Source organism: Rhincodon typus, chromosome 28 (assembly GCF_021869965.1).
Source record: "Rhincodon typus isolate 14 chromosome 28, sRhiTyp1.1, whole genome shotgun sequence".
NCBI classification, from domain to species: domain Eukaryota; kingdom Metazoa; phylum Chordata; class Chondrichthyes; order Orectolobiformes; family Rhincodontidae; genus Rhincodon; species Rhincodon typus.
The window spans coordinates 32,251,928-32,277,148 of NC_063359.1; the positions used below are offsets into that span (position 1 = coordinate 32,251,928).

The following is a 25,221-nucleotide window of genomic DNA, read 5'->3' on the forward strand; positions in this document are numbered from 1 at the left end:
AGGGTCACTGGACCCAAAACGTTAACTCTGATTTTCTCTTCACAGATGCTGCCAGACCTGCTGAGCTTTTCCAGCAACTTTGTTTTTGTTCCTGATTTACAGTATCTGCAGTTCTTTTGGTTTTTAGTTTATTTTATTGATAAAGTGTAAAGTCTCCTTGCCTTCTTCTTTGATGCTGAGAAAACTGAGAAGCTATAACAGAAACTATGCCGAGTTAAAAAACAATCAAATGCCAAAATTCAGTGTAAGAAGGTTCTTCTTCGTTGACCCATCAAATATTTAATGATTTAATATTTATTTTTCTAACTTTTTTTAAACAATCAACTAGCCGGCTAAAATACTTCCTGAGAAACAAATGAAGGGAGATCAACAGTAAAATGATAGTTAATTCAAATTTGAACTTCAAGTAACTGAAGATGTGAAGCACTCACAAGAAACTTTTAACAGGTAATTACTATTGCCAGTACTGTCATTAGCTTTTAAGTCTTTTTTAAAACAAAAAAAAAGACTCGTGGGACGTGGGTGTCACTGGTTGGGCCAACATCAGAAATGTAAAGTGATGCACTTGGGCTGGAAAACATTGAAAGAGGGTACAGGGACTTGGGTGTATATGTGCACAGCTCATGGATGGTAGCCACAAGGACAGTGCAGTTAAAGGATACAGTATTCTCAGCTTTATTAATAGAGGCATAGAGTACAAGAGAAGGTAGGTGATGTTGAACTTGAACAAGATACCTGTTAGACTTCAGCTGGAGTACTGTGTACAGTTGTGGCTACCACATTATGGGAAAGATGTGAATGCTTTGGAAACAGTGCAGAAGCAATGTACAAGAATGGTTCTAGGAATGAGAAATTTCAGATATGAGGATAGATTAAAGAAGTTGGGAGTGTCCTGCTTGGAGAAAAGGCAGCTGACAGAAGATTTAGTGGAGTTTTTTTAAATCATGAGCAGGCTGGATAGGACAGCTGTTCCTGCTCGAAAAAGGAAGAAGAATGAGATGACATTGATTTAAAGTGACATGCAAACAAAGCAGGGGTGATAAGAAAATTTTTTTCACACAACAAGTAGTTAGGGTATGGAATGCACTGCTTGGAAATGTGATACAGGCAAGTTCAATTAAGACAATCAAGGGTTCTGGACGATTATTTGGATAGAAATGGTGTGCAGGGACTTAGGGAAAAGGTGGGAGACTGGTACTAAGTGACAGAACCAGACAGGCACAATGGGCTGAATGGCCTCCTCCTATGCTATAACAATTCTGTGATTTATTACCCATCTCTATTTGCTCTCGAGAAGGTGGTGTGAACTGCCTTCTTGAACTGTTGCAGTCTGTATGCTGCAGGTAGTTCCAAAATACCATTAGGGACAGAATTCCAGGATTTTTACCTAGTGACAATGAAGGAAGGCAATATATTTCCAAGCCAGGGTGATGAGTGGCTCAAAGGAGGACTAGTAGGTAGCGGTGTTCCCATTTATCTGCTGCCCTTGTCCTTCTAGATGGTAATGATCTCGAGCTTTGAAGGTGCTGAATTTCTACAATGCATCCTGTAGATGGTAAATACTGCTGCTACTGGAGTCAGTGGTAGAGGGAGTGGATGTTTGTGGATGTGGTATCAATCAAGTGGGCTATTTTGACCTTGATGGTGTCAAGCATCAATACTCATCCAGACAAGCTGAGCATATTCCATCACACTTCTGACTTATGCCTTGTATATGGTGGACAGTCAACGCAAATGCAAAAAAATTCTGTATTATGTGAAGAATCATACTTACTTTTGATCAGATTCTTTCTGGATTTCTTTGTTAATTTCATCAATTTTTTGCTGAAGTTTCTTTCTTCGTTGCTCTGGTGGAAGATTGCTGAAGTCTTCTGGTCCTGAACCCTGTCCAAATTGTAATCACCAAAGTCAGTGTCTCAAGCAGGATTTATATTTTTAGAGTCATACTTCTGTCTCGGTGCCAAACTTTAGCAAAGCGACAGTCATTTTAAAAAGAAAACTTTCCTTGCCAGGAGTTCTTGTCTGTCAAAACTAAAATAATTTAGCCTTACTGCCATTATGCAGGCCATTTGCCTGCTTTAATAACCAGTTAACTAACACTAGATACAGACATTCATGCAGTACATTTTTGATTTGACTTGATGTTAGTGTACTGTTTCCTGTAACATTTTGTACTTAGTTCAGAAAATAATTCCTAACACAGTGGAAACTCTCACATATATGGATATTTGTGTGCATTTACTAATAGCATTCCAATTTCTTCATAAAGTATAAATGTCGCTGCCAGTTGAAATTCTTTTGCAATTTTGCCAGTCTCCCACTATCAAAGGATCTCCTGGAAACACTAGGGAATTGAAATGTCATTTCTGATGGCTATTTTACAGTGTGTGCCCCAAGTTTTCAACATTGGATAATGCAATTGGAAGAAATCTTCCAGAACTGGAGGTAGAAAGTGAACCTAATGACTGCCTGGGCCACATCTCTTCTGGACTATAATTATTTCAGCTCTAGACTGTACAACAAACAGTTAGCCTAGTCGACAGCTAAACCAGTGTGGGCAGGTTATCAATTGGAAACAGTGCCCTTGATGTTTGCACAACTGAAGGACTAAACCTGGGGCTGGTGGGTGGCCACTGAGAATCACCATTTGCCCTTGCTTACAATCCCCATATCCCATTTTCCCCATAAATCCTGAACACCAGAAACAATCTTCTATCCCCTCCATCCCCCACCACCTCAACCCCAAACATCATCATCGCTGGGAGTCTGTATGAAGGAGCAATTTTAGCGCAGCCATTGCATTGCCATGGGACTGCTGGAGTAGCTGACCTCTGAACTGGCTGCCAACTCTTGGCAACTGGCATTTCCTTAATTCTGGTAGAAAGCCCAGCTGTCCGCTGGAGGTTTGTTGGGCTGTGCCATCTTTGTAGATGATGGGTTTCCCTACTCCAAACTCTTCTACTTTTGGACTTAGTCAACACTTTTTTTTTGGAAGATCCCAACCACATTACGGGTAAGGGTGAACCATAGAAATGAAAGTTGTTAAAAATATAAGCAGCTGCCTATAATCATCAAACTAAATGTTGCCATAATTGGGAGAAATCAAAATAACCTAACCAGGTGAACTGATTACTTCAGATTAATATCAGGAGAAATCTAATGTGTTGTTCAATTACTCCCTCATCATGAAGGAAGTACAATCTCAAATTCCATTTTCATACCAGAAAGATACTTTTGTACTGCCTGAATAGGAAAGGATTATATTAAAAGTAATGCTGTCAATTGAATATTTTTTAATGAATCACATTTATGAATATTGATTGAGTGACAATAATTCCAAAAGTAGCATCGACTAATTGATTAGTCTTTATCCTCATCTAACAATGAGTTCATTTTAGATGCTATACAGCATTCATTTTCCCTTGTTAATCTGCAGAGTTCCCTTTCTGATGCATGCACTTCCACAAAATTTAACTTAGTCATTTAAAACTAATCAGTGATGCACAACATTTTCCTTATGTAACTCTATTTTTCCTGCACCTTGGAGAGCAAAAATGTTCTTTCAAACTGTGAGAAATAATATTCCACAATGTAGATTTAGTTGACAACAATATGCACATTCTGAATAACTGAAGTTTTCTAATCTTGTTCTTGTGTCTCTTTTGTGCAAGTAGTTCAGACTTGATGCATCTTGTGTACACTGTAGCATGCACTGCTAAAAGATAACAAGGGCTTTCACAATATCTTTATTGTGGATACCATTCCACATAAAAATTATAAGGAGACAAGCCCAAAGCAAATAATTTAGAAGGGAATACTGATATTACAGATAAGTAACTCCTTCATTTGTCAGCTTGTATTGTCCCCACATTCCTATTCCAAGAAATTTAAACCACTGGAGCAGTTCTGGTTGACTGCTTCTGATAGAGGTGCAGAATTTCTTCAAAGTGGGCATTCCTGAAAGGGATGTGGCAGTGAGTTAAATACTAGGCAAAAAAAATCAAAGAATTGCAAATGTTGGAAATCAGATACAAAAACACAAATTGCTGGGAAAACTCACCAGGCCTTGCAACATCTGTGGGGAGAAAGCCGGTTTTAAACCCCAGTTCAGAAGAAGGGTCAGTGGACCTGAAATGTTAACTCTGCTTTCTCTTCACAGATGCTGCTAGACCTGCTGAGTTTTCTAAGCAATTTCCGTTTGTTTCTGATTTCCAGAATCTACAATTCTTTGGGATTTTTTGCCTGCTTCTGAGTCAGGTAACCAGGCATGTGTTTGACATTCAGGAGGGAAAGAAGGCAGCTACTCAAAAATACTCTTCATATAAGCTGGTACGTTTTTTAAAAGAGACAACAAGGTGCAGGGCTGGATGAATGTTTTTTAAAAGTGTTGGTGTGGAGAATTCTAATGATGTCACCACTTTCAAACAGTGGCATTATGTCTGCCTGCTTCTTCATCCCAGATTTGCTATACTGTCAGCATCTCCTGTGTACAGTCTATGAAAATTACTCATGTAATGTTGAATCCAAACAGGATTTTGAACACAGATGCCTGACTTTAAAAAAGTCTGATAAAGTTTTAGAATCCATTACCACACATACAATGTAGGATGCTGATCATTCAAGTGTTGCTCTTGGCATGTTAGCTATTCAAAAGGGTATAATGAGGGTGAAAATACAAAAGGTAGATCCTGGTCAATGTTCCCAAAGTCTTCTTGATGGTCAGCTTTACACATCTGGTAAGTTTGCTCTAAGCTCTGCCAGATATCGATTATATTAACACCTCACTAAACCCACAACATAATTGTAGATGAAGGTCTACATTTACCTGAAATAAATTCTCACACATAACAAGTTACTTCTGTGAAGATTCATTTCGAAGGTTCATTGCTTTCATCATGTTACTGTGTGTATATCAATTCATACAATGCTTTTAAATAAATGAACGTCGGCGACCAAACACTGTTCCAATTTTGAATTAGATTAATTCTAAATTGAATATCAATTCAGTGTATGGCAATTTTAAAATTTTTGCATAGCAGTTTCATGAATAGGTGAAGTTACCGAAACAGGCATTCCAGTAATGCTGAAATTACCATCAATGATCATTAGAAAGGTGTGACTGGAAATGCTTTAACGATTTTTCTTGTGTGAACGGAGGTGCATGCATTAGGCTAGTGATAAAACTTCTAACACCTTTGTCTGCACCTTTAAGTGATCTTAATTACCCTAAGAAGCTAACTCATCTTTTAGAGAAACTGCAGAAATTTTAACATTTTTCATTTTTGTTTGGAGCTTGAATTCTACTATGCAAAACCAAAGTATAGAAACTTTCAGATATCCAGAAGGAGCTTGAAAGCAGAGGTAGCCATGGGTGCCTGGAAGCAGCAAACTTTCAATTCAATGGTTAAATATATTGAGCCGATTAAATTCTTTATCATCTCAAACATGCGCTGCAGTAAGTTCTGCATACTACATTATATATTTCCATTTCAATACACAACATAGTAACTTAATTGTTCTGTGGTGCACTGAAATTTACAATCTGAGCATTCATGAAAATCATTGCAAGTCCTGAATGATTGATTGTTCAGTGCGGACAAAAGAAATTATTTTGAACATTTAATAATACTAATATACTATTATTAAACAAGTTAACTAACTTAAATGAACAACATTTTTTACATGGATGTAGCTTAAGTAGGGTTCCCATATATTTGGCTTCATCTCTGCGTTATGAAAAAGGCTTCCACCAGAGAAAGCATTACACTACTGTAAAGAATTAAACACAAATGTCACAAGGTATAATTTCCAATGTGACATTCTTGAATAAATAAGTATGTCCACATAAAATTCAAAAGTCTGATTTTAAACCTCAAAGGAGGACTGTTAATAAGGCTGTCACACTTTGACTGCAACACAGAATACATTTTAGCAAATTCTTTATTTTTGCGCTATTACTGCAGTGTATTCCACTATGATTCCCTTTACATCCCTGAGCCTCTTCTCAGTGACTCATTCATATAGATGGCTAGTGTATCAATGCAAACATTGGGCAGAAACGTTTATAACTTCCTATCTGCTATAAGTAATGTTCATTTGAAATTTTTTACTTGACCGTAATGTCACTTCTTCAACGATGTCTTATTTCTAACTTATTTTTTAACCTCTGTAAAGTAATGCAACTAGTTTTTATTTCTCTTTTATATCCAAGATTTGTACCTAGGCACTTGTACCTAAGATGGCGCATGACTGGCAGACATTGTAAAAGCTTTTCACTGTATTTCTACAATGGAGTACATGTGACAATAAAGAATATTCTGTCTAGGCCAGATTATTAAGAAGTGTATTTTAGTCGTGATGCCCTGCCATTATTCAAAGTTACACTGCCTCTGGCCATTAAAGGCCAACAAGCAGTAATGGATGGTTACACGGCACGGAGTGTGGAGGAATGGGGAAAAAAGCCTGAAAAAGCATTGGCCAGGAATTGTACAAAACCAAAAGATGCTGCATTTTCTTAAATGTCCTAAGTCTTTTGTAAAGTAAGTGTTTAAAATCCTGCTTTGCGTCTATGTAATAACACAAGGAAGAAATAACTTCAAAATCATTTTTGTGTTATTTTGGAACCTAACTATTTGTACATGTCACTTAAGTTAGTGCCAAAGGTTTAGCTTTCATAAATTCTAATGGTATGCTCTTATTTAGGAGGACTTTGTGTCAGATATAGCCTTCAGATTTGTCCAATCTTGAAATCTCTCTGTACAAACATGGAGAGACAGTAGAGACAGTATAAACGAAAGAGAGTAAAAGCAAAATATTGCTGGAAATTGGAAACAAACAAAGAATGCTGGAGAAACTCAGCAGATCTAGCGGCATTTATAGAGAGAGAAACTCAGAGTTAATGTTTTGAGTCCGGAATGACACTTTTTCAGAACTTCAGAAGAGGAGTCATATTGGACTCGAAATGGTAACCGTTTCTCTTTCCACAGATGCTGTCAAACCGGAGTTTCTCCTGCATTCCCTGTGCTTGATATCAAATGAAGAGTACTATTTTCAAGTGTGTTCAGGAGCAAAGAGACCTGGGTGTATATGGACATAAGTCATTAAGAGTGGCCAGACAGGTTGACAGTGCTATTAATAAAGAATATAGTATTCTAGGAGCTGGGAGGTTATAATGAACTGCTTTAGGACATTGGTTAGACTTCAGCTGGAGAATTGCATCCATTTCTGGGGGCTATACTATAGGAAGGATGCAAATACATTGGAGAGTGTGCAGAAGAGGTTTACAAAACATTTCAAGGGATGAAACACTTCATTTAAGTGCAAAGCTGGAAACATTGAGGCTGTTTTCCGTGTAGAGGGGAAAGATAATGGGAGATTTGATTGAAGTTTGGGGTGGCACGGTGGCTAAGTGGTTAGCACTGCTGCCTCACAGCGCCAGGCACCCGGGTTTGATTCCGCCCTTGCGCGATTGTCTTCTCGTGTCTGCCTGGGTTTCCTCCCACAGTCCAAAGATGTGAAGGCTAGGTGGATTGGACATGCTAAATTGCCCATAGTGTTCAGGGATGTGTAAATTAGGTGGATTATAGGGCGATGGGTCTGGGTGGAATGCTCTGAGGGTTGGTGTGGACTTGTTGGGCCAAAGGGCCTGTTTCCATACTGTAGGGATTCTATGATCTAAGTTTCCAAAATCATGAGAGGTCTATACAGTAGACTCATAAAAGGATTGAGAATCAGACGGTACAGTTTTGGTTTTTTTGCAAAAGAAGCAAATGCAAGTTGAGGCAAAAAAACAAGATCTTTTAGGATCTGGAATACACTGCCTGGAAGGGTGCTGAACACAGGTTCAATTGAAGCATTCAAGGCAGCAGTGAATAATTATTTAAATAGAAATAATCTGCAGTATTAAGAGGAAAAGACAGAAGATTGAGACTTAAGTTAAAATGCTTAAAGAGCTGGTGCAGGCACAATGGGCTACATGGCCTCCTCCTGCACTGTAATAGTTCTGAGATTCTGGCTGCATGCAAAATTATGGTACAGAATTATTGAACACTGAGCGTGAAGGACCTTTTTATTTAGGTTGAGCATTTAGCTTCATGGTTATATATTATACTTCTTTGTTTCACTTGACATTAGAACTTCAGAACCCCAGTATATGTGAAAAGCCCAAAGCTACGGCATCCCTTCGAGCCTTCTTAACTTGATCTGAGTGTTAGTTTCACTCTAAAAAACATGTCCCTTCATTACCTGCTCTTTTGCCAAAGAGGAAAAAATATCTCACATTGGAAGTATTTCTTGAATATTCTTTTCAATGTACAGATGAAGCAATTGCAAACAAGGTCAATTTAGGATTTATGTGTTTTTGAGTTTGTGAAAAATTGACGAATGCTATCCTTTTTGGATAACCTGATTTTAACTTTGGGAGACAAATTCTCAGATTTCTAAAGAATGCTGTTGTTTTGAGAGCATTGCGTCAAAATATGTAATGTTTTGCTAAGTGTTTGGTAGCATTATCAGAAAGAAATAACCAGTTTTAAGCAAATTAACTAATATTGAACATGAAAGGATAAATTAATTTTTGACATTCAATAACAGAGTAGTTTCTTTTCAAAGTATTTCAGACATGATCCGTAAAACAAACAAGAGACACTTCAAAAAAATGCAGTTAAAATTCTGACAGCTATCCAGATAATATGAATAATACAAGAGCATGACTGAAATTCATGTCATATCAATTGAATTCATGGAAACGTGTTTTTGCTAGCAATTTCTGTTAACTCTGTCACCTTTATCAATGCGGTCTCCCCAAATTTTGACTCTTGCAATTCCATTATTCCGTCTTTGTAGGGTGAATCCATGGTTTAAACTGCTTAAACTTCAATAACTGATATTACAAGAGAAATACTTTCCTCAGTATATAAGAGAGAAAAATTCTAGCCTAGCCTCCTAACAAAGGTTTTAAAATATTTTTTCTTCACCTTTACAAAAACAGGAAAATAAAAGTTACCAGCAATGAATGATGAATATTCTGATTAATATATAACTGGTATGCAGGGCTTCTCAAGGTCAGTGACAGGCAAAGGACTTAAATCATTGAGTCATACAGCATGGAAACAGGCCCTTTGGTCCAACTAGTCCACACTGACCATGTTCCCAAACTAAACTAGCCCTATCTGCCTGCATTTGGCCTATATCCCTCTAAAACCTTTTCTGCTCATGTACTTATCCAAATGTCTCTTAAACATTCTAACTGTACCTGCGTCCAACACTTCTTCTGGCAGGTCATTCCATACACTAACCACTCTGTGCAAAAAAAGTGTAAAAGTAATTGTAGGCCCAGCTCTGCATTTGTGGAAAGAAATTTTTAAGTCATTAGTAAACTTTCTATTTTCAATATGTGCATGTACTGTGCTCTTTGGAATGTAGAAAATATTCTGTGATGATCTAATCTCAATATAGACCACATGTGAATTATTTGCAGATTGTGTGATTGGATTAATATGCCAGGAGCCTGCACGTGGACAACTAAAATTAACACAACATGTGCAAACTTGCTTCAATACACAAACTTACCACAGAAAACACAGATAAATTATTTAGTTTATTAGCATTACAAATCAGATATATGAAGATCAACAGAAAAAAAGTGTTGTACTTTTAAATGCACATGTTAGTTGCTTAAAGTTTTGGTTAAACCAAGATACCATGATCACCTCAATTAGATTCCAGGCCTGTACAAAGTTTTCTGACAAAACAATACATTGATGGATGAAAGATAAATTCAAGGATTGTCACAATTAACTTCGCAGGTGGTTAACAGGATTGGTAAATCATATTAGAACTTGAACAGACACACAAAATGCCACATTGCTTACCAGTTTGAGAGAAAGCTTCACGCAAAATTGGAGAGGAAAGGTGGAAAAAGAAAAAAAAATTGACAAGTCAATAGAAAATGATTACGCATTTGTAAATACTTCTCAAGAATTATCTGTATTGAATGAACATTGTGAACATTAGTGAACCTGGTTCATAAGGAAGCCATCTTAAAATGATCCATGAAGATGTGAAAATTATACTACTAAAGTACTACTAAAATAACTGTACAATATCAGTGCAAGATGTGAACAGTGTAATACAAGAACAAGAGAGATTGGAACAGTTAGGTCATTACGTCTATTCCTATTACACGCTGTGTACAATTCACTCTATTGGAAATTGTCCAACCCATTTTACTTTCAAAAACATGATTCTGTAAATCAAAAGACTAAACAAAATCCTAAGACATCAATCTAACTTGCATCCACTGTTATATTTTCATAATTTTAGTGGCGTGGGGTCCATCAGACGCTGCAAATCAAATATCATCCTTACACCCCAAACTTCTAGTTGCAAAGCAAATGTTCTCTTTGGTCTTTCTGACAGGCGTTAATACAACTGCAAATTTAGTCTAAAGCAAGTTTATTAGTGACATTCAAAATGACATCCCAGGTCTCACATTCTCTTTGTCACAACCACTATTTTCATCTTTTAGCAGCTCCTTCTCATACCATTATTTAATTGAAGTGCCTTCAGAATAAGTACTGGAAAATACGCATTAGTTATTTATAGATCACTAATTAGGAAAAGTGCTATTTACTACTTGCTTGTGAACTACAGAGCCATACATCTTAATGAAAAATAAACATGATGTTCTTTTCTGTTACTCATCCTCTGTTCTATACAGTATTATAAGGACAATACAACATTGTTTAAATTCCAGACAGCTCAATTTTCTCATTTTCAATCCTTTCTGTCTTTCATCTCAAAGTATAGAATTAAGACATGCCATCTTTCATAAAGAAGGAAATGTTGATATCTAGTACACCAACAGTGGTCTGATCAATAGCAACGTGTCAAATATATTGTGATTGATTTCGGAGCCTGTAGACTACTGCATTCGAAGGCAAAGTGCTCATGATGAAAGTTTAAACTTGTAAGTACAAATTATTGGAATGAGGATATTATTACATTTTCTACCATGTTATTCAGATAACTTGCAAGCACCACACGAGAGTCAAGCAGAGTCTTTTCCACCAATTAAAAAATGTTCAAAAAATGTAAGATTTTCAGTAATGTTCTAACTATTGCTGAAATTCAAGCCCACAGTTATTCCCAATATTACTCTGTGATCAGATTACAATGAATGCCACTTTAACTAAACAAGACAAACAATGATGAAACACTTTGCTTTCAAATGATGCTTTAATCACCAACTTGGCTAAAAGCTCGAGATACTTACTAACAAAATTGAGTAATTTTCGGTGATAGGCAACTCTGAGTTAAAACCTACATCAAACTTTGGTTTTTACAGTCAAGTGCTTAACTTCTATGGTTGCATTCTATCAGTACTATGGTTTCTAAATAAACCAGCAACCATCAAAGAGAAATTTAAGTATCTTTCCCCCCACCGGGCTTTATAAACACAAGTGTTTTAAAAATAGACTCTTAGATTTGAAGAATAAGTGCTGGATGGGCTGAATGGTATTTGTTTCCCATGCCCTTATGGTCAGTGATTCATAGTTTTAAACTGAAGGGTCAGTAATGAAAGCCAACATATAATAATTAAGTACAGCCAAGAATATTGCTCTGCATGTCACAAAACTTACTGCCAAAATCATATTATTTACATTCGAATAACATTACAGAATGGCCACCTTATGAACCTTAGCCCAGAACAATGAAGATGTAACATAAGCTTTTCTAACAGACAAACTACTTGCACAGCACAAACATGAAAGCTTCACATTTAATGTACTACTTATCTCGCACCCTGTGGAAAAACTAAATGGAATTTTAAAACCAAAATTTAGGTAAACTAAAATCTAGTACTATTAAAAATGCTTTTAAATTGCTTTTTAAAACTTTCAAATGGAAAAAAAATACTCCTTAAAAATAAGAAACTAAAATGACAAAATAGTATTTTTCTGTATCAAACATAAACTATTCTTAAATTAAATTCAATGAAGTAAAATCCTTTTAAGCCTTTCAAACTGACTCTTTGTTTGTGGATAATTCATGTGAGATGGAGTCAGAATAACAATTGTCAGGTATTTAAAACAGAACCAAAAATGAAGTCAACACAATACATAACCAAATCAAACAAACAGAACTGAACTGAAATCAAGGAAACTGGGGATAGGCATAAATTCTAGCCAAGCCAGTGATGCCCATTATTTTAAGAATTAATTAATTTGGAAATGAATGACAAAGCTTCATAAATATCAAAATTCTAAGTAAACAAAAATGTTACTCTACACTGTACATCCTTCTGGTATTAGATAACTGCACATTAAACACAAAGTATTTATTCTGGATTCAAAACTTAATTTACTTTATTAAAATATGCAAACTGAAATTATAAATTATTTTACGCAAGATTCAATTATAGCTAACATTACTGTAAAATATTGCAAAGTTAATGCATTACCTCAGAAAAAGGTGTTTACAAAAAGTACCAGGACTAGCCACAACCCTGATATTAGTTGAATGTGATCTTACATATTACAAATGCTGTTCAATAAGTTAATTCATCATCCAAAATATTTTAACTACAGCTAGAAAATTCAGAAATGTGAATTAATGCCCCAAAAGCAGAATCCATATCAGCATGCCTTCTTAGAAATTACACCATAAATTGTGTATTTGCTGTCATCAATTTCAATTTTTCTTTCATTCCACTACATTTCTCTTTTGGTTTCTCTGCAGCATTATTCCCCTTTTGAAAACATGGGTAAACAGATGTGCTTACATCACTGCTCAGAGATAGCAACAACATAGGTATCCAATATACTATAGATTAGAAGATCAAAGTACTGACCTATTATTCCAATCCTTCATTAGGCGTAGTGAAGGAATCTACATGAAGTGAATGAGTTTCCCAAAGGCAAGGCAAGATAACAAATTTCTTCTATGCAATCTATGACACCCAATTTTATCTGTTTGGTATAATACTTGGGCTGCCTGCATTCAACACTTACTCTTCAAAAGTGCTATTCATCACGTTAAATCTGACTGTAATTTATTGTTGGCTGGGCTTTTTCAGATTTCTGGCATAATCTATTGTGGATGATCTCAATATTTTCAGAAAGATGACTTCATTCTTTTTCCATAGAAATCAGCGGGAACCCTGCAACTCAAATTAGCTATATCCTTTCAAGAATCATCTCAATGATTTATATATACCCCAGTAGCAAAAATGGCTCAATATAAACCAAGGACTCAATTGCAATCTGTTCGGAATTATATTGATTTAAATGAAATACTCTTTTCATCTTGGATGCAGCTCTATATTTCACTTTATGCCATTTATGTGGCCGCAGGCAGATTTGAGTAACATGTTGAACTGGTAATGCCAGCAATGTAAAAAGAACCCCACTATGAGTTTAGCTCAGCTGTCTGTAGATCATAAATTCTGATCCAAAATCTTATCTCTAACACAACAGCTAAACACTTCTTGACATCTACCTCACCGAGATTTCAGGCAAGACTTCTTCATGAACAATATTTTCCTCATGCCCCCTCTCTCCCACTTAAATTTAAACCCTTAGAATTATTTTCTACTCTCCAAAAAATGGTATATTCACGGTATGAAATTAAACTTTCCATTTTAAGCATACAATGGCAAGATCAATTATTCCCAGGCCAATGCATTAGAAGTTGAAATGCAGGGAAAAACATCCATATTGCGCCTTTCTCCAGCCTGACATGTATTAGTGGAGCCCACCTTTTAAAAAGAAATTTAAAATTGGCATTATCCTGGTGGCACTGGATTAATACCTAAAGAATCTAAATATCTGCTCATTAATATATTTTTCAAATCCTGCATCAACTTTTAGGGACTGAATTATTGAAATCTGATGGGGACAATGAGATCGTGGGTGGGCTTGGAATTTCCCACCTCTGGCCAGTCAAAGCACACCTGTCTCAAGGTCAGTTTCAAAAAAACTGGACCAGTAGTAATATAGCACAATGCTTATAAGTGGCAGATAACAATTTAAGCAATTAAGGAGTTTATTAAGGCCACTCTCCTCTGCTGACAAAGATGGTGGTGTGGGGGCAGTGCTCCAATGGCATTTTACGCTCTACCCCACGCCATGACTTCAAACTTGCCACAGCTCCCTTACACGTCCTGACCGGTTGGGGCAATTTTATTTGAAAAATTGCTGGAAATTTTGAGTCAGCGCTTTCACCTTGAGTTGCACTGTGCCCTCATTGGCACTGACAGGATGACACTTTGTCCGTGCCTCTTAATGACTCTGCAGAGTCAACACCTTTGTATCATCCTTAATTGGACATTGAAAATCTCATTGAGATCTACTTCTGGCACAGTGTGGGGTTGGATTGGAAATTATTCTCATGCATCTGTCTTGACTGCAGACTGAAAATTCGGTCTATGGTGTCTTCATAAGATTGAGAATTAGTTCTAATTTTTATTGCATTATGGAATAACACCCATTAGCATCTGCAGTGATTTTCAAAACATATTTTGTACTAACTTTGTACCTAAAAGCAGTGAGCTTCAGTGTCCCAGAGGGAAAAAAACAATTGTAAATCTGGTGAGTGCAACATACTGGCCTGACTTATCTGGTGTCCTTCAAAACAGAGGTCCAGTACAATCATTTGCAACTATCACTGTTTTTTAAACTTCTGAGTTATTTCATCAAGTATATGGCTGACATGACAGACTATACAGCTATTTTCAACAGCTGCATGAATATACTTACCATTTGGGGTCTCTGGATAACAATTGTAAGAAAAATTGTGATTAATTTTTCTTGAACTCTTTAGGAGGATGTGCTCAACTGTTGAAATACATTAAATATCCCAGTTCAAATACACATTTGATTTTTAATTTTATTGTTTTTGCGTTGTGATAAATTACTCAATTGACATGTTTATATTATTAAATATTATTTACTGTGAATTGAAAATTCACAATCTTCATTCAAAAGCCTTCAGATTTTTTTTATAACAGTCAAACAGGAAAAGCAAATGTGGGATTCAATGCGATTTATGCTAATTAACCTCAACTGGGCTGTAATGTATACTACAATTAGCCTCAGCACCATTTGGTTAAGGTGGATGTTATTTTCAGATTATTCAGAACTGTTTGATAAGTACATGTTTCTAAAAGGTGAGCATAAATTAGGCTCAACTGGGCTGACCTTCATAATAAAACAACTTGTCACTATCCTGGAATCTCCTGATATGATACTTGCTTTTGTGAAACATCTTGGAACATTCTACTACATTAAAGGGGGTACATAAAATCACTATATAGAAGCCAGCAGGTGTTTTTGTTTCTGCATCTTACAATTAGGGTTCAATGTTCAGTTGGGTGAAAAACAGAGGAATAATTGTCATCCTGCAAGGAATCAAAGCCTTGAGAAGATGAGGAAATTACAATCTTACTGTCAGGGGGGAGATCTGCTATTTTCTCTTTTCTTTGCATGAACTGTCTAAAATTTATAATGGTCTTAAAATTATATTTTTAATTAAAAGAGAAAAGTGACTTGAATATTTTCTCCCACTCTGTTGATGCTCCATATTTAGCCCATTTCCCTGTACACAGAACGCAGTCACCGAGTCCTAGCTGTCCGTTTGTACCTGTGTTCCAAAGTGACTTGCCTATTTTCCACTCTTGTCTGAGAAAATGAGTGTCCACTTTTCAATAGCACAAAATTTAACTTGGTTGAGATGGAGATTTCAAACACACAGATGTTCAAAGAGATGAGATCATGGCTATCATATTATAGCACGTATGTTACACTGCCAGAACATTGAAATTTTTGGAAATATAGACATTTTTATTATAATACTTTTATCCTATGAAAGCATGCTAATGAGAACCATTAGTTGGGAACATTAATTTAGTACAACACTGATTTAGGCTTAGTTTCCTTAAATAGTTTATCTTCTTAGCAATAATGACCTTACAGCTTTTAAAAACCAACAATCAGAAACACAAAATCATAACCTTATGGTTCATTGTATTCAGCCTGCATATGCTTCTCAAAACAGCATTAGCAAGCAACTACTCTGCAGATAGTTATGATGGGATTCAGAGCCACAAGATGCAATAACACATAACAATGAAGCAGCAAGTCCATGTGTTATTGTGAGTTCTAGTCAATAACCCCACTTACACAAATAAGTTAACCTCATTACAGTGAACAATACATGGCAGAGCTAGAATTAAAAGGTTATTTCAAGATATAAGGTTTAGATATAAAGATCTCTTCTTTAAAAGGTACAATATGCTCATGATACATTTTGGTTGCGTGCTGCAACTTTAGCCTTTGAAAGATTTGCCTATTAGCAATAATGATGAGGTTAACAGCTACAAAGGAAGTGTTCTGGTGATACCAAAGAAGAAAGTCATCTCTTCATTTATTGTCAGTATTCTTGTATTACTGGGACTGATCAACAGAATTTCTATTTTGATACTTCCACAAGGAAAATCATGCAGCTCTGAAATAATTAACAGCTAAACTGTGTCTTCAGTACTGTGCTGTTGCTTTCTGGTCTTTGGGTTTGTAGGTTTTATTTATAAAGCATAATATTCTAGGTGTATGGTAAATCTATCACAAGGTAATGCTCTGATTGATCAGCCTTTACTATAACCCCTTTTCTCTTCACTAGTCAGTTAACTACTTGGATTGTGTCTCCTTTCATGCCATAGCCCAACCTCAAATCAGAAGCTTCTAAATACTAATGGTGATACTCAGCAAGATTAAAAATTACCCTAGGATAAACTGTGCAGTGTAATTTTACCTCAGCAAAACACAATGTAAGCACTTGCACAAGCCCACCTTGAGCATTTTTAAACAACAGTACAAATGTTTGTGGGGAGTTAAGATTTGGGTGAAGATAGGGAACATATTTAAGAAATTAAAGTTGTCTTCAAATTGTAACGTTTATTCTGTTTAAAATACAATCAATTGTCTTGATCCACAGCAAGGAATTATGTGCTTGATCAAGTCAGGATCTTCAAAACCATGAAGGGGTTTGACAAAGTAATCAGAAATGCTTCCATTAGTGAGTACAAAACAAGCGTCATAAGTATAAAAACCAAAAGGACTGTGGATGCTGTAAATCAGGAACAAAAACAAAAGTTGCTGGAAAAGGTCAGCAGGTCTGGCAGCATCTGTGGAGGAGAGAACAGAGTTAATGTTACAGGTCCGGTGACCCTTCCTCAGAACTGAGGGTCACCGGACCCGAAACGTTAACTCTGTTTTCTCCTCCACAGATGCTGCCAGACCTGCTGAGCTTTTCCGTCATAAGTATAAGATAGCTAGAATTTAGAATCATTAGTGGTTGTTTCTAACCAGTGTTGACTCAATGGGCTGAAGGGCCTTTTTCCTGTGCTTTAGATCTCTATAACTCTACAGCTATTAAATTCAATAAGAAACTTAGAAGAAACCTTTTTATCCAGAGAATCCAATAAAGAACTTCCTACCATATGGAGTTGCAGAAGTGAGTATCATATGTATCGAAAAGGAAGGCAGATAAATACAAACCAGAAAAAAGAATAGAGGAATATATTAATAGTGTTAGATGAGGTAAGGCAGGACGTGTTGTGTGTATAAGGTGGATACTGTAAGTAAATTGCCTGTTCTGTGCTGTATGTTTATCTGATCTGACATTCTTGTTTTTGATCTCCAGACATCATTCCTACTGTACCTACTTTTTCACATCTTGGGACCCATGTTCCTTCATCTACTTGAATTTATTTTCTAAGGTGCGCAAAGTGAGTTTTCCTATGTTGATGAACATGACCATTAGCAGTCCTTATTAAAGGAAATGTGCATTATTAGGTGCGATTACAAGGGGTTCTGCTACGACACGATAGTTGCGTTCTAGTGCAACATGTTATAGAAAATTACGCTATATAAATAATTGGGCCCATGGGAAAAGCAGGGTTAGGGGCAGACCACCAAAAAAGCGTAACACAAAAGGATAGCACTACTGTCAGCAGCTGTTCAGACAGGTTGGTCCAACTGTGACTGCGGCTTCGCAGCTCCTTCTCGGATTGACACAACTGTCCTCACTATTTCCAAAAAGTACAGGACAGTTACCCAGGTATCCTGGTCAATACTTATCCCTTAGTCAGCAACACAATGACAGATTGTCTGGTCGGTATCACATTGTTGCTTGTGGGAGAGTGTTGTGTGAAAATTAGCTGATGTATTTTCTACAATGACTGCACTTCAAAAATACTTCAGTGGCTGTCAAACTCTAACATCCTGAGGTTGTGAAAGGTATAAGCAAGAACATTTAGGTTCAAATCCTGCCTCAGAACTCAATGGCCAGGAAAGGTGTGTTCACAATGTGACTAAAGAGATTGAGTATCAATCAGCAAATTCTTCCAATACTGCCAGTAGCAGACTAAGATTGGAAGAGATTCCTGGTCAGCCATGAGAATGAGAGAACACTGGAGACGCTACCACCACTATCCATAGTTCCTGACTGCGACGTATACGGGGACAGCACAGTGGTTAGCACTGCTGCCTCACAGCACCAGGGACGCGGGTTCGATTCTACCTTCAGGCGACTGTCTGTGTGGAGTTTGCACATTCTCCCCATGTTTGCTTGGGTTTCCTCCAGGTGCTCTGGTTTCCTCCCACATTTAGCATGGCCAATCCAAAATTGGATTGGCCATGCTAAATTGCCCATAGCGTTCAGGGATGTGTAGATTAGGTGGGTTATGCAAGATCGGTCTGGGTGGTATGCTCTGAAGGTCAGTGTGGACTTGTTGGGCCGAAGGGCCTGTTTCCACACTAAAGGGATTCTATGATAATGACTGCTATGATATACATATGTGCATATTGCCATAGCAACTCAGACTCCTTCAGCAATCTTATCAACACACCACAAAGGTATCAAGGGATATGGAGCAAAGGTGGGAAAATCAAGTTGAAACACAAGTCAACCATGATCTGACTAATTACTTAAATAGGCTGCTGCAGCCTCCTGTTGTACCCAGTTCCTGTGCCTCACAGTGTTTCCTTTCAAGGTTAAGTTAGATATACTGTTTTCACTCTCCCCTACACCCTACTTTTCCTGATAACAGACCTGCTGGCTTCTTACTTTTCAATTTTAACAAACGCTAACAGGGAGAATTTCTCTGGGACTCTCAGAATCACAGCATTGTACAAGTACACTGTAGGTATCATTAACAAAGTGCTCCCCATCAGCAAGATGCCTACTTGATAGAACTGCATTATAGCCAACACAAGTTGCGTTTTAGAAATGGCGTTCCCCATTCATCAATCGCATTTTAGCCAATTTGCGGTGCCGGAACACGTGTTTAAGCAGAACCCCCTGTGTGTGCTTTCACAAGAAGGGCAGAAGGGTAGCCCTCATAATGCCCTCATAATCTTCAACAACTGATACAGAGACAGAATTAATGTCAAACAGTGGTTGTTAGTACTACACATTGCTGAAAGGAGACAAAATTTAAGCTTTTCATTAGGGCTAGGAAACAGCAAAAAGAGACAACACTTTATACAGCTCAAGAAGAATATTGATTAGATGGGCCATTGTCAGCATGCGATGCAGCTGTAACAGTTAAAACTGTCAATCTTAGTTCTCAGACAGGTAGACTTTGGTCAAATTGTCACCATCGGAATACAGCAAAGATTGAAAGTCTCCACAATCCCTTTATCCCCCCACTGAAAAACGTGCAACATATGTAGGAGTTCCTTCTGTTCCAATGAAACAGGGTCCTATGTTTCATATATGTAGCTTCCAATATGCACAAATACATCACATTGCAAGCCTGTTTTGACATTCTTAAATTGATATCCAGTGTAATTCTCAGCACAGTCCAAGTAATATTTTTCTAAAATTGTTCAACAGCAGAATCACACCTAATGTTAGACATGGTGTTCTCAGCCTTGCAAGCATAAGTTGGTTGAGCATGATTGGTGTGCTGACCACTATGAATTGTCATTGAAACATGTTGTTTGATACAGTCCACCAATTGTTGGGATGTATGGTCTATATACCTGGCATCATAACATACTGTAACTCCTACCACATTAATCCTTTCTGTTAAATGTATTTTTTGGCTTTGCACAGGTATCCTGTTAGTGGAGAACACTGACTGCAAAGTAGCAGCATGAGATAGCTAACTTCACCTGTTGTTTGAATTTTTGAGACACCTTCTTGTTGCAGGATAATCTGAGGTAGACTGGGCACCAAATGGAGCCAGAAGAGGTGGCCACAGGCTTTTCATGAGTAGGCACGACAATACAGCAACATTTCAAACTGCCAATTTCAGCTGCATTCAAATGGCATCTAACCAGAAACTACCTGCCTGGTCTGAGATTGACAGTTAACTATTCCCACTATATCTCATGCCTACAATAGCCCAACCAATCAATCTCTTTTTCTCATCTGTATAAATCATTGTTCTTTTTTCAAGTTTGTTTCTTACTTCCTAGTTCTAATAAAAGCAAGCTGAAAAGTTTGACTTCATTTTGTTTCAAAACATTTTAAGTCCCGTATTGCTGAGCAATTAGTTATGTTAATATTGTGAAATACTGTTAAAAAACAATATCAAGGCAATGACATTATACGGCACACTTTATATGTATCACTGACATTTCAGCTTTTGTTTTAGTTTCAGCCTGGGATAAACTCATCTCGACCTGGGAATCTGTCCACTCTTAAGCCTGCCAAAACCTCCAATAGCTGCTCACTCCCTATGTCAAATGCTCAAGAACTTTCAGTTTCTTGTCCTGAATTTTGTACCTACTTCACATTGGAGGAGGAGGATACAATCATTTAACACCCTACTAATGTCTTCAGGCTCCATGCACAGAATGCCTCCCTTGGTCCCTACTCTTTCCCTCATTACCCTGTTCCTCTTGATGTATTTATAGAATATTATGGGATTCCCTCTAATCTTTCTTGTCAGTGTTTCTTCATGCCCCATCTCTGCTCTAACGCTTTATGTTCTCCTTGCACTTTCCATATTCTACTACGGCCACTACTGATTTGCTCACTTTGTATCAATTAAAAACCTCTTTTTCTTCTTATCTAGTCCTAAATATTCCTAGACATTCAGGGTTCTCTTGGCATGTTGCTCCTCGGTTTCACCCTAAAAGAAACATGTTGTGCCTCTATTCTCACCAATTCTATTTTGAATATCCCCCTCTCTACTGCTCTGCTGTAGGTTTACCAAGAAGTAGCTACTTCCTGTATACTTTGGTCAGGTCTTGCCTTATTTAATAAAATCTGCATACCCCAATCCAAAACCTGTTTTTGCTAACCACCTTTTCCCTTTACCACAATAAGTAAACTTAAAACATACAGAGTTGTGGTCGCTATCACTAAAATGCTCTCCCAATGCCGCCTCAAACACCTATCTGGCTTCATTCCCCAGAATTAGATCCAGCACTGCTCTGTCCCTTATACATGTTGATATTAAAAGCTCTCCTGAATACACTGCAAGAAATCTTACCCCTCCAAAACCTTTAAACTATTACCATCCCAATTAAAGTTGGGGAAGTTGAAATCTCTTAACATAATGACCCTTTTATTGTTTTTACACACCTCATTGAATAGCTGTTCCTCTATTGCTTACTAACTGTTTGTGGTCTATAATACACCCCCAGCAGTGTGGTTGCCCTCTTTTTATTTCTAAGCTCTATCCATAAAGTCTCATTTGAAGACTCTTCCAAGATATTGTCCTTCTCTATTGCAATTACTCCTTTATTAATAATGTCAGACAACCTCCTCTTTCACACCCTGCCGTGTCCAGCCTGATGATCCTATACTCAGAATTTTGAGCTGCCAGCCCTGTCCCTCCCTCAACCACATCTGTGATGGCAACAACATGGCAATTCTACATGTCAACCCTAACCCTCAACTCATCTCTCTTACCTATAATATTCCTAGCATTAAAGTAGAAGCCATCCAGCTTCACCTTATTCCCCAAAAACTCAATTTGACTCAACTCCCTCTGACCTGGTTCCTTTTGTAAAGTACGCTGTGTCTATTCCCCCTGCCGAATTAGTTTAAGTTCCTTCCAAAATCAATAGAAAAGCCACCCGCTAGAGTGTCGGTCCTATTCTAGTTAAGATGAAGATTGTCCACTTGTACATGTTTCACCTTCCCCAGAAATAGTCTTAGTGATTCAAGAATCTGAGACCCTCCCTTCTGCACCAACTGTTGAGCCACACATTCATCTGCCCTATTCTCTTATTTCTATACTCAATAGCACGTAGCACCAGAAATAATCCAAAGATTACAACATTTAAGGTCCTGCTCTTTTGTCTACTGCCTAGCTCCCCAAGTTCTTGAAGCAAGACCTCATCCCTCACTCTACCTTTATCTACCAATATGTACCACAATCTCCGTCTTATTACCCTCCCCCTTCAGGAAGCCTTGCAACCAGTGACATCCCTGACCTTGACACCAGTGAGGCAACACATCATACTGGCCCAAGTCTGTGGCTGAAAAAATGCTCATCTTTCTCCTAATTAATTCCCTATCACTAACGCTCCTGCTTTCTCCTTCCTGCCTTCCTATAGAGTCAGACCACTTGTGGTGCCAGAGCTTGGCTCTGTCTGCATTCCTTTAAAGAGCCAGGACGCACAATTTCCAAAATGGAAAATCAATTTGTCAGTGGGACCCCTTGGAACTGCCGCACTACCTGCCTGATTCACTTTGACTATCTAATGGTCACCCATTCCCTTAAGTCTGCCAGTCCCTTGAGCTGCAGTGTGACCATCTCTCTAAACGTGCTATCATAGCATCATACAGCATGGAAACACACCCTTCGGTCCAACTCGTCTGCGCTGACCAGACATCCCAATCTGACCTAGTCCCATTTGTCAGCATTTGGCCCATATCCCCTTAAACCCCTCCTATTCATATACCCATCCAGATGCCTGTTAAATGTTGTAATTGTACCCGCCTCCGCCACTTCCTCTGGCAGCTCATTCTATACATGCACCATCCTCCGCATGGAAAAGTTATCCCTCAGGTCCTTTTATAAAATCTTTTTCCTTTCACCTTAAACTTATTCCCTTTAGTTTTGGACTCCCCCACCCTAGGGGAAAGACTTTGGCTACTCACCTTATCTATGACCCTCATGATTTTATAAACCTCTATAAAGGTCATCCATCAGCCTCCGATGTTCCACTGAAAAAAGCCCCAACCTATTTAGCCTCTCTCTATAACTAAAACCCTCCAGTTCCAGAAACATTTTTGTAAATCTTTTCTGCATCCTCTCCCGTTTAACAACATTCTTTGTGTAGAAGGGCGACCAGAATTGTATGCACTATTCTAAAAGTGGTCTCACCAATATCCTGTACAGCCATAAAATGTCCCAAGTTATATTGTAAAAGCTTTCAGAACTCTAAGCAACAGGTAAAGCTAGCCATTTTACACTGCTGTGCAGTAGCTACATGAGTTATCCACAACACCAGCCCTGCAAATGTGCCACTGAGTCTCCAGCCAGTGCTCTACCTCTGAAACATGGAGCTCAAGTTTCTGCAGTTGGGAGCATTTCATGCACACATGGTCATCAAGGATGTCAGTCAGGTCCTTGACTTCCCATATACGACAAGCCACACATTCCATTTGGCTGATCTCAGCTGCTGTTACATAAACTTGAACTTACTTCTTTTTACAAACTCATTTCAACCAATAAACCACAAAAAAACCTAATAAACTACAAACCACAAAAAAAAAGCAAAAGGCACTCCTTCCCCTCTGCACTAAATTCCCACTATGCTCCAAAATCCCAAAAATACACATTCATGCTGGCTGTGTCTCACTCAGAATGTGGTAATCACCCACACAAAGCCATAGCCTCTAAGAGTTACAGATCAACCTATAGTGAATGTGATAAAAGTAAAGTATCTCTTCTCCTGGCTGCAGACTTTGACATGACCTTGTTCAATGCTGCTCTATTATCATCCAGCTGGATGGAACTGCAACTGCCAGTACGAATCTTATTTATTGAAATGTAACAACAGAATCACCTACAATGACTTCTATTCCTCTCGTGCATGATTATCTCTGACATTCCGCTCCACTGCCAACAACCACCATTCCCCTGCCCAACACACACACACACTCCTATTCGAGGTCTCTTCCAATTTATTATTTGATTCAGTCATCAGTGATTTCATCCAAACACACTGGTAGTTTCCAAATGTATGTGATAACACTGAGGTTTACCTCACCATCAGCACATCTCTTGACCCCTCCCCATCTCTAAATTAACAAATCATCCAGTACTGGGCAAACAGAAATTTCATTCAATTCAATGAGAAAATCAAGCTAACAACTTCAGTCCTCACACCAAACACTATTCCCTCGCTACTGACACCAGTTTTGAGGTAGAAAGCTATCTGATCCAGACTGTTTGCAACCATTATGCTATTTTTATTTCTAAGATAAGCCTCCAATCAGATTATTATGAACCATACAGTACAGAAGAGGCCCTTCAGCCCATTGAGTCTATACTGCCAAAACACACGACCTACGCAAATTCTGCAGCCTTGAATGATATGGCACTTCAGGTACTTTTTAAAACTTGGAAGGTTACTCACCTCAACCACCTTCCCAGGCACTTATAATTTCCATTTCTACCTTGCTGACACTGTTTTAGTTTGCCCCTGCTTTACCTCATTTGCTGAAATCCCCCATTCATGCCTTTGCTTCTTCTCGACTTGACTATTTCAACACACTCCAATCAGACTCCCTTTTTTTTAAATTTATCCTCCATAAACTTGGCATCATCCAAAATTCCTGCTACCTGTGTGTCCTAACTTCAAGACCCAGTCAGCTCATCTGACCTACTCTGGTTGCCAATGGCACAATGCTCAAATTTAAAATTCACATCCTTGCTTTCAAATCCCTCCATGGCACTTTCCTATATTTATAATCCTATTTGGCCTCATAACCTATGAGATATTTACAATCCTTTCAAAAGGTCAGAATTAACAGTTCTGATTTGAATTAATGACAAAGCCTTCAATTCTTGAGACCATAAGCTCCGGATTTTCCTCCCTTAACCTTTCCACCTCTCCTTTTTCCTTAAAATTCTTCCTTAAAAATCTATGCCAACCAAGGTTTGGGTCATATGTCATGAAATCTCGTGGTATTGTCAAACTTTGTTTGTTGGTGCCATTGGATATTTTATTACATTCAAAAGTGCTACGT

General features: G+C 37.8%; 1 protein-coding gene across 6 annotated transcripts in view; it reads right to left on the minus strand.

Moving 5' to 3' along the window:
- LOC109932714 (formin-binding protein 1) overlaps positions 1-25,221 on the minus strand; it is a 183,920-nt gene that overhangs the window by 43,780 nt on the left and 114,919 nt on the right. For 4 of the 6 annotated variants that reach the window (XM_048613504.1, XM_048613507.1, XM_048613508.1 and 1 more), the window contains 2 exons: positions 9,873-9,887; positions 1,775-1,884 (listed from right to left, as the gene is read on the minus strand). In XM_048613504.1, coding sequence (XP_048469461.1) covers positions 1,775-1,884; positions 9,873-9,887 — 125 coding nt within the window. The remainder of the gene's footprint in view (positions 1-1,774; positions 1,885-9,872; positions 9,888-25,221) is intronic. The other 2 variants (XM_048613509.1, XM_048613506.1) reach the window with 1 other exon arrangement.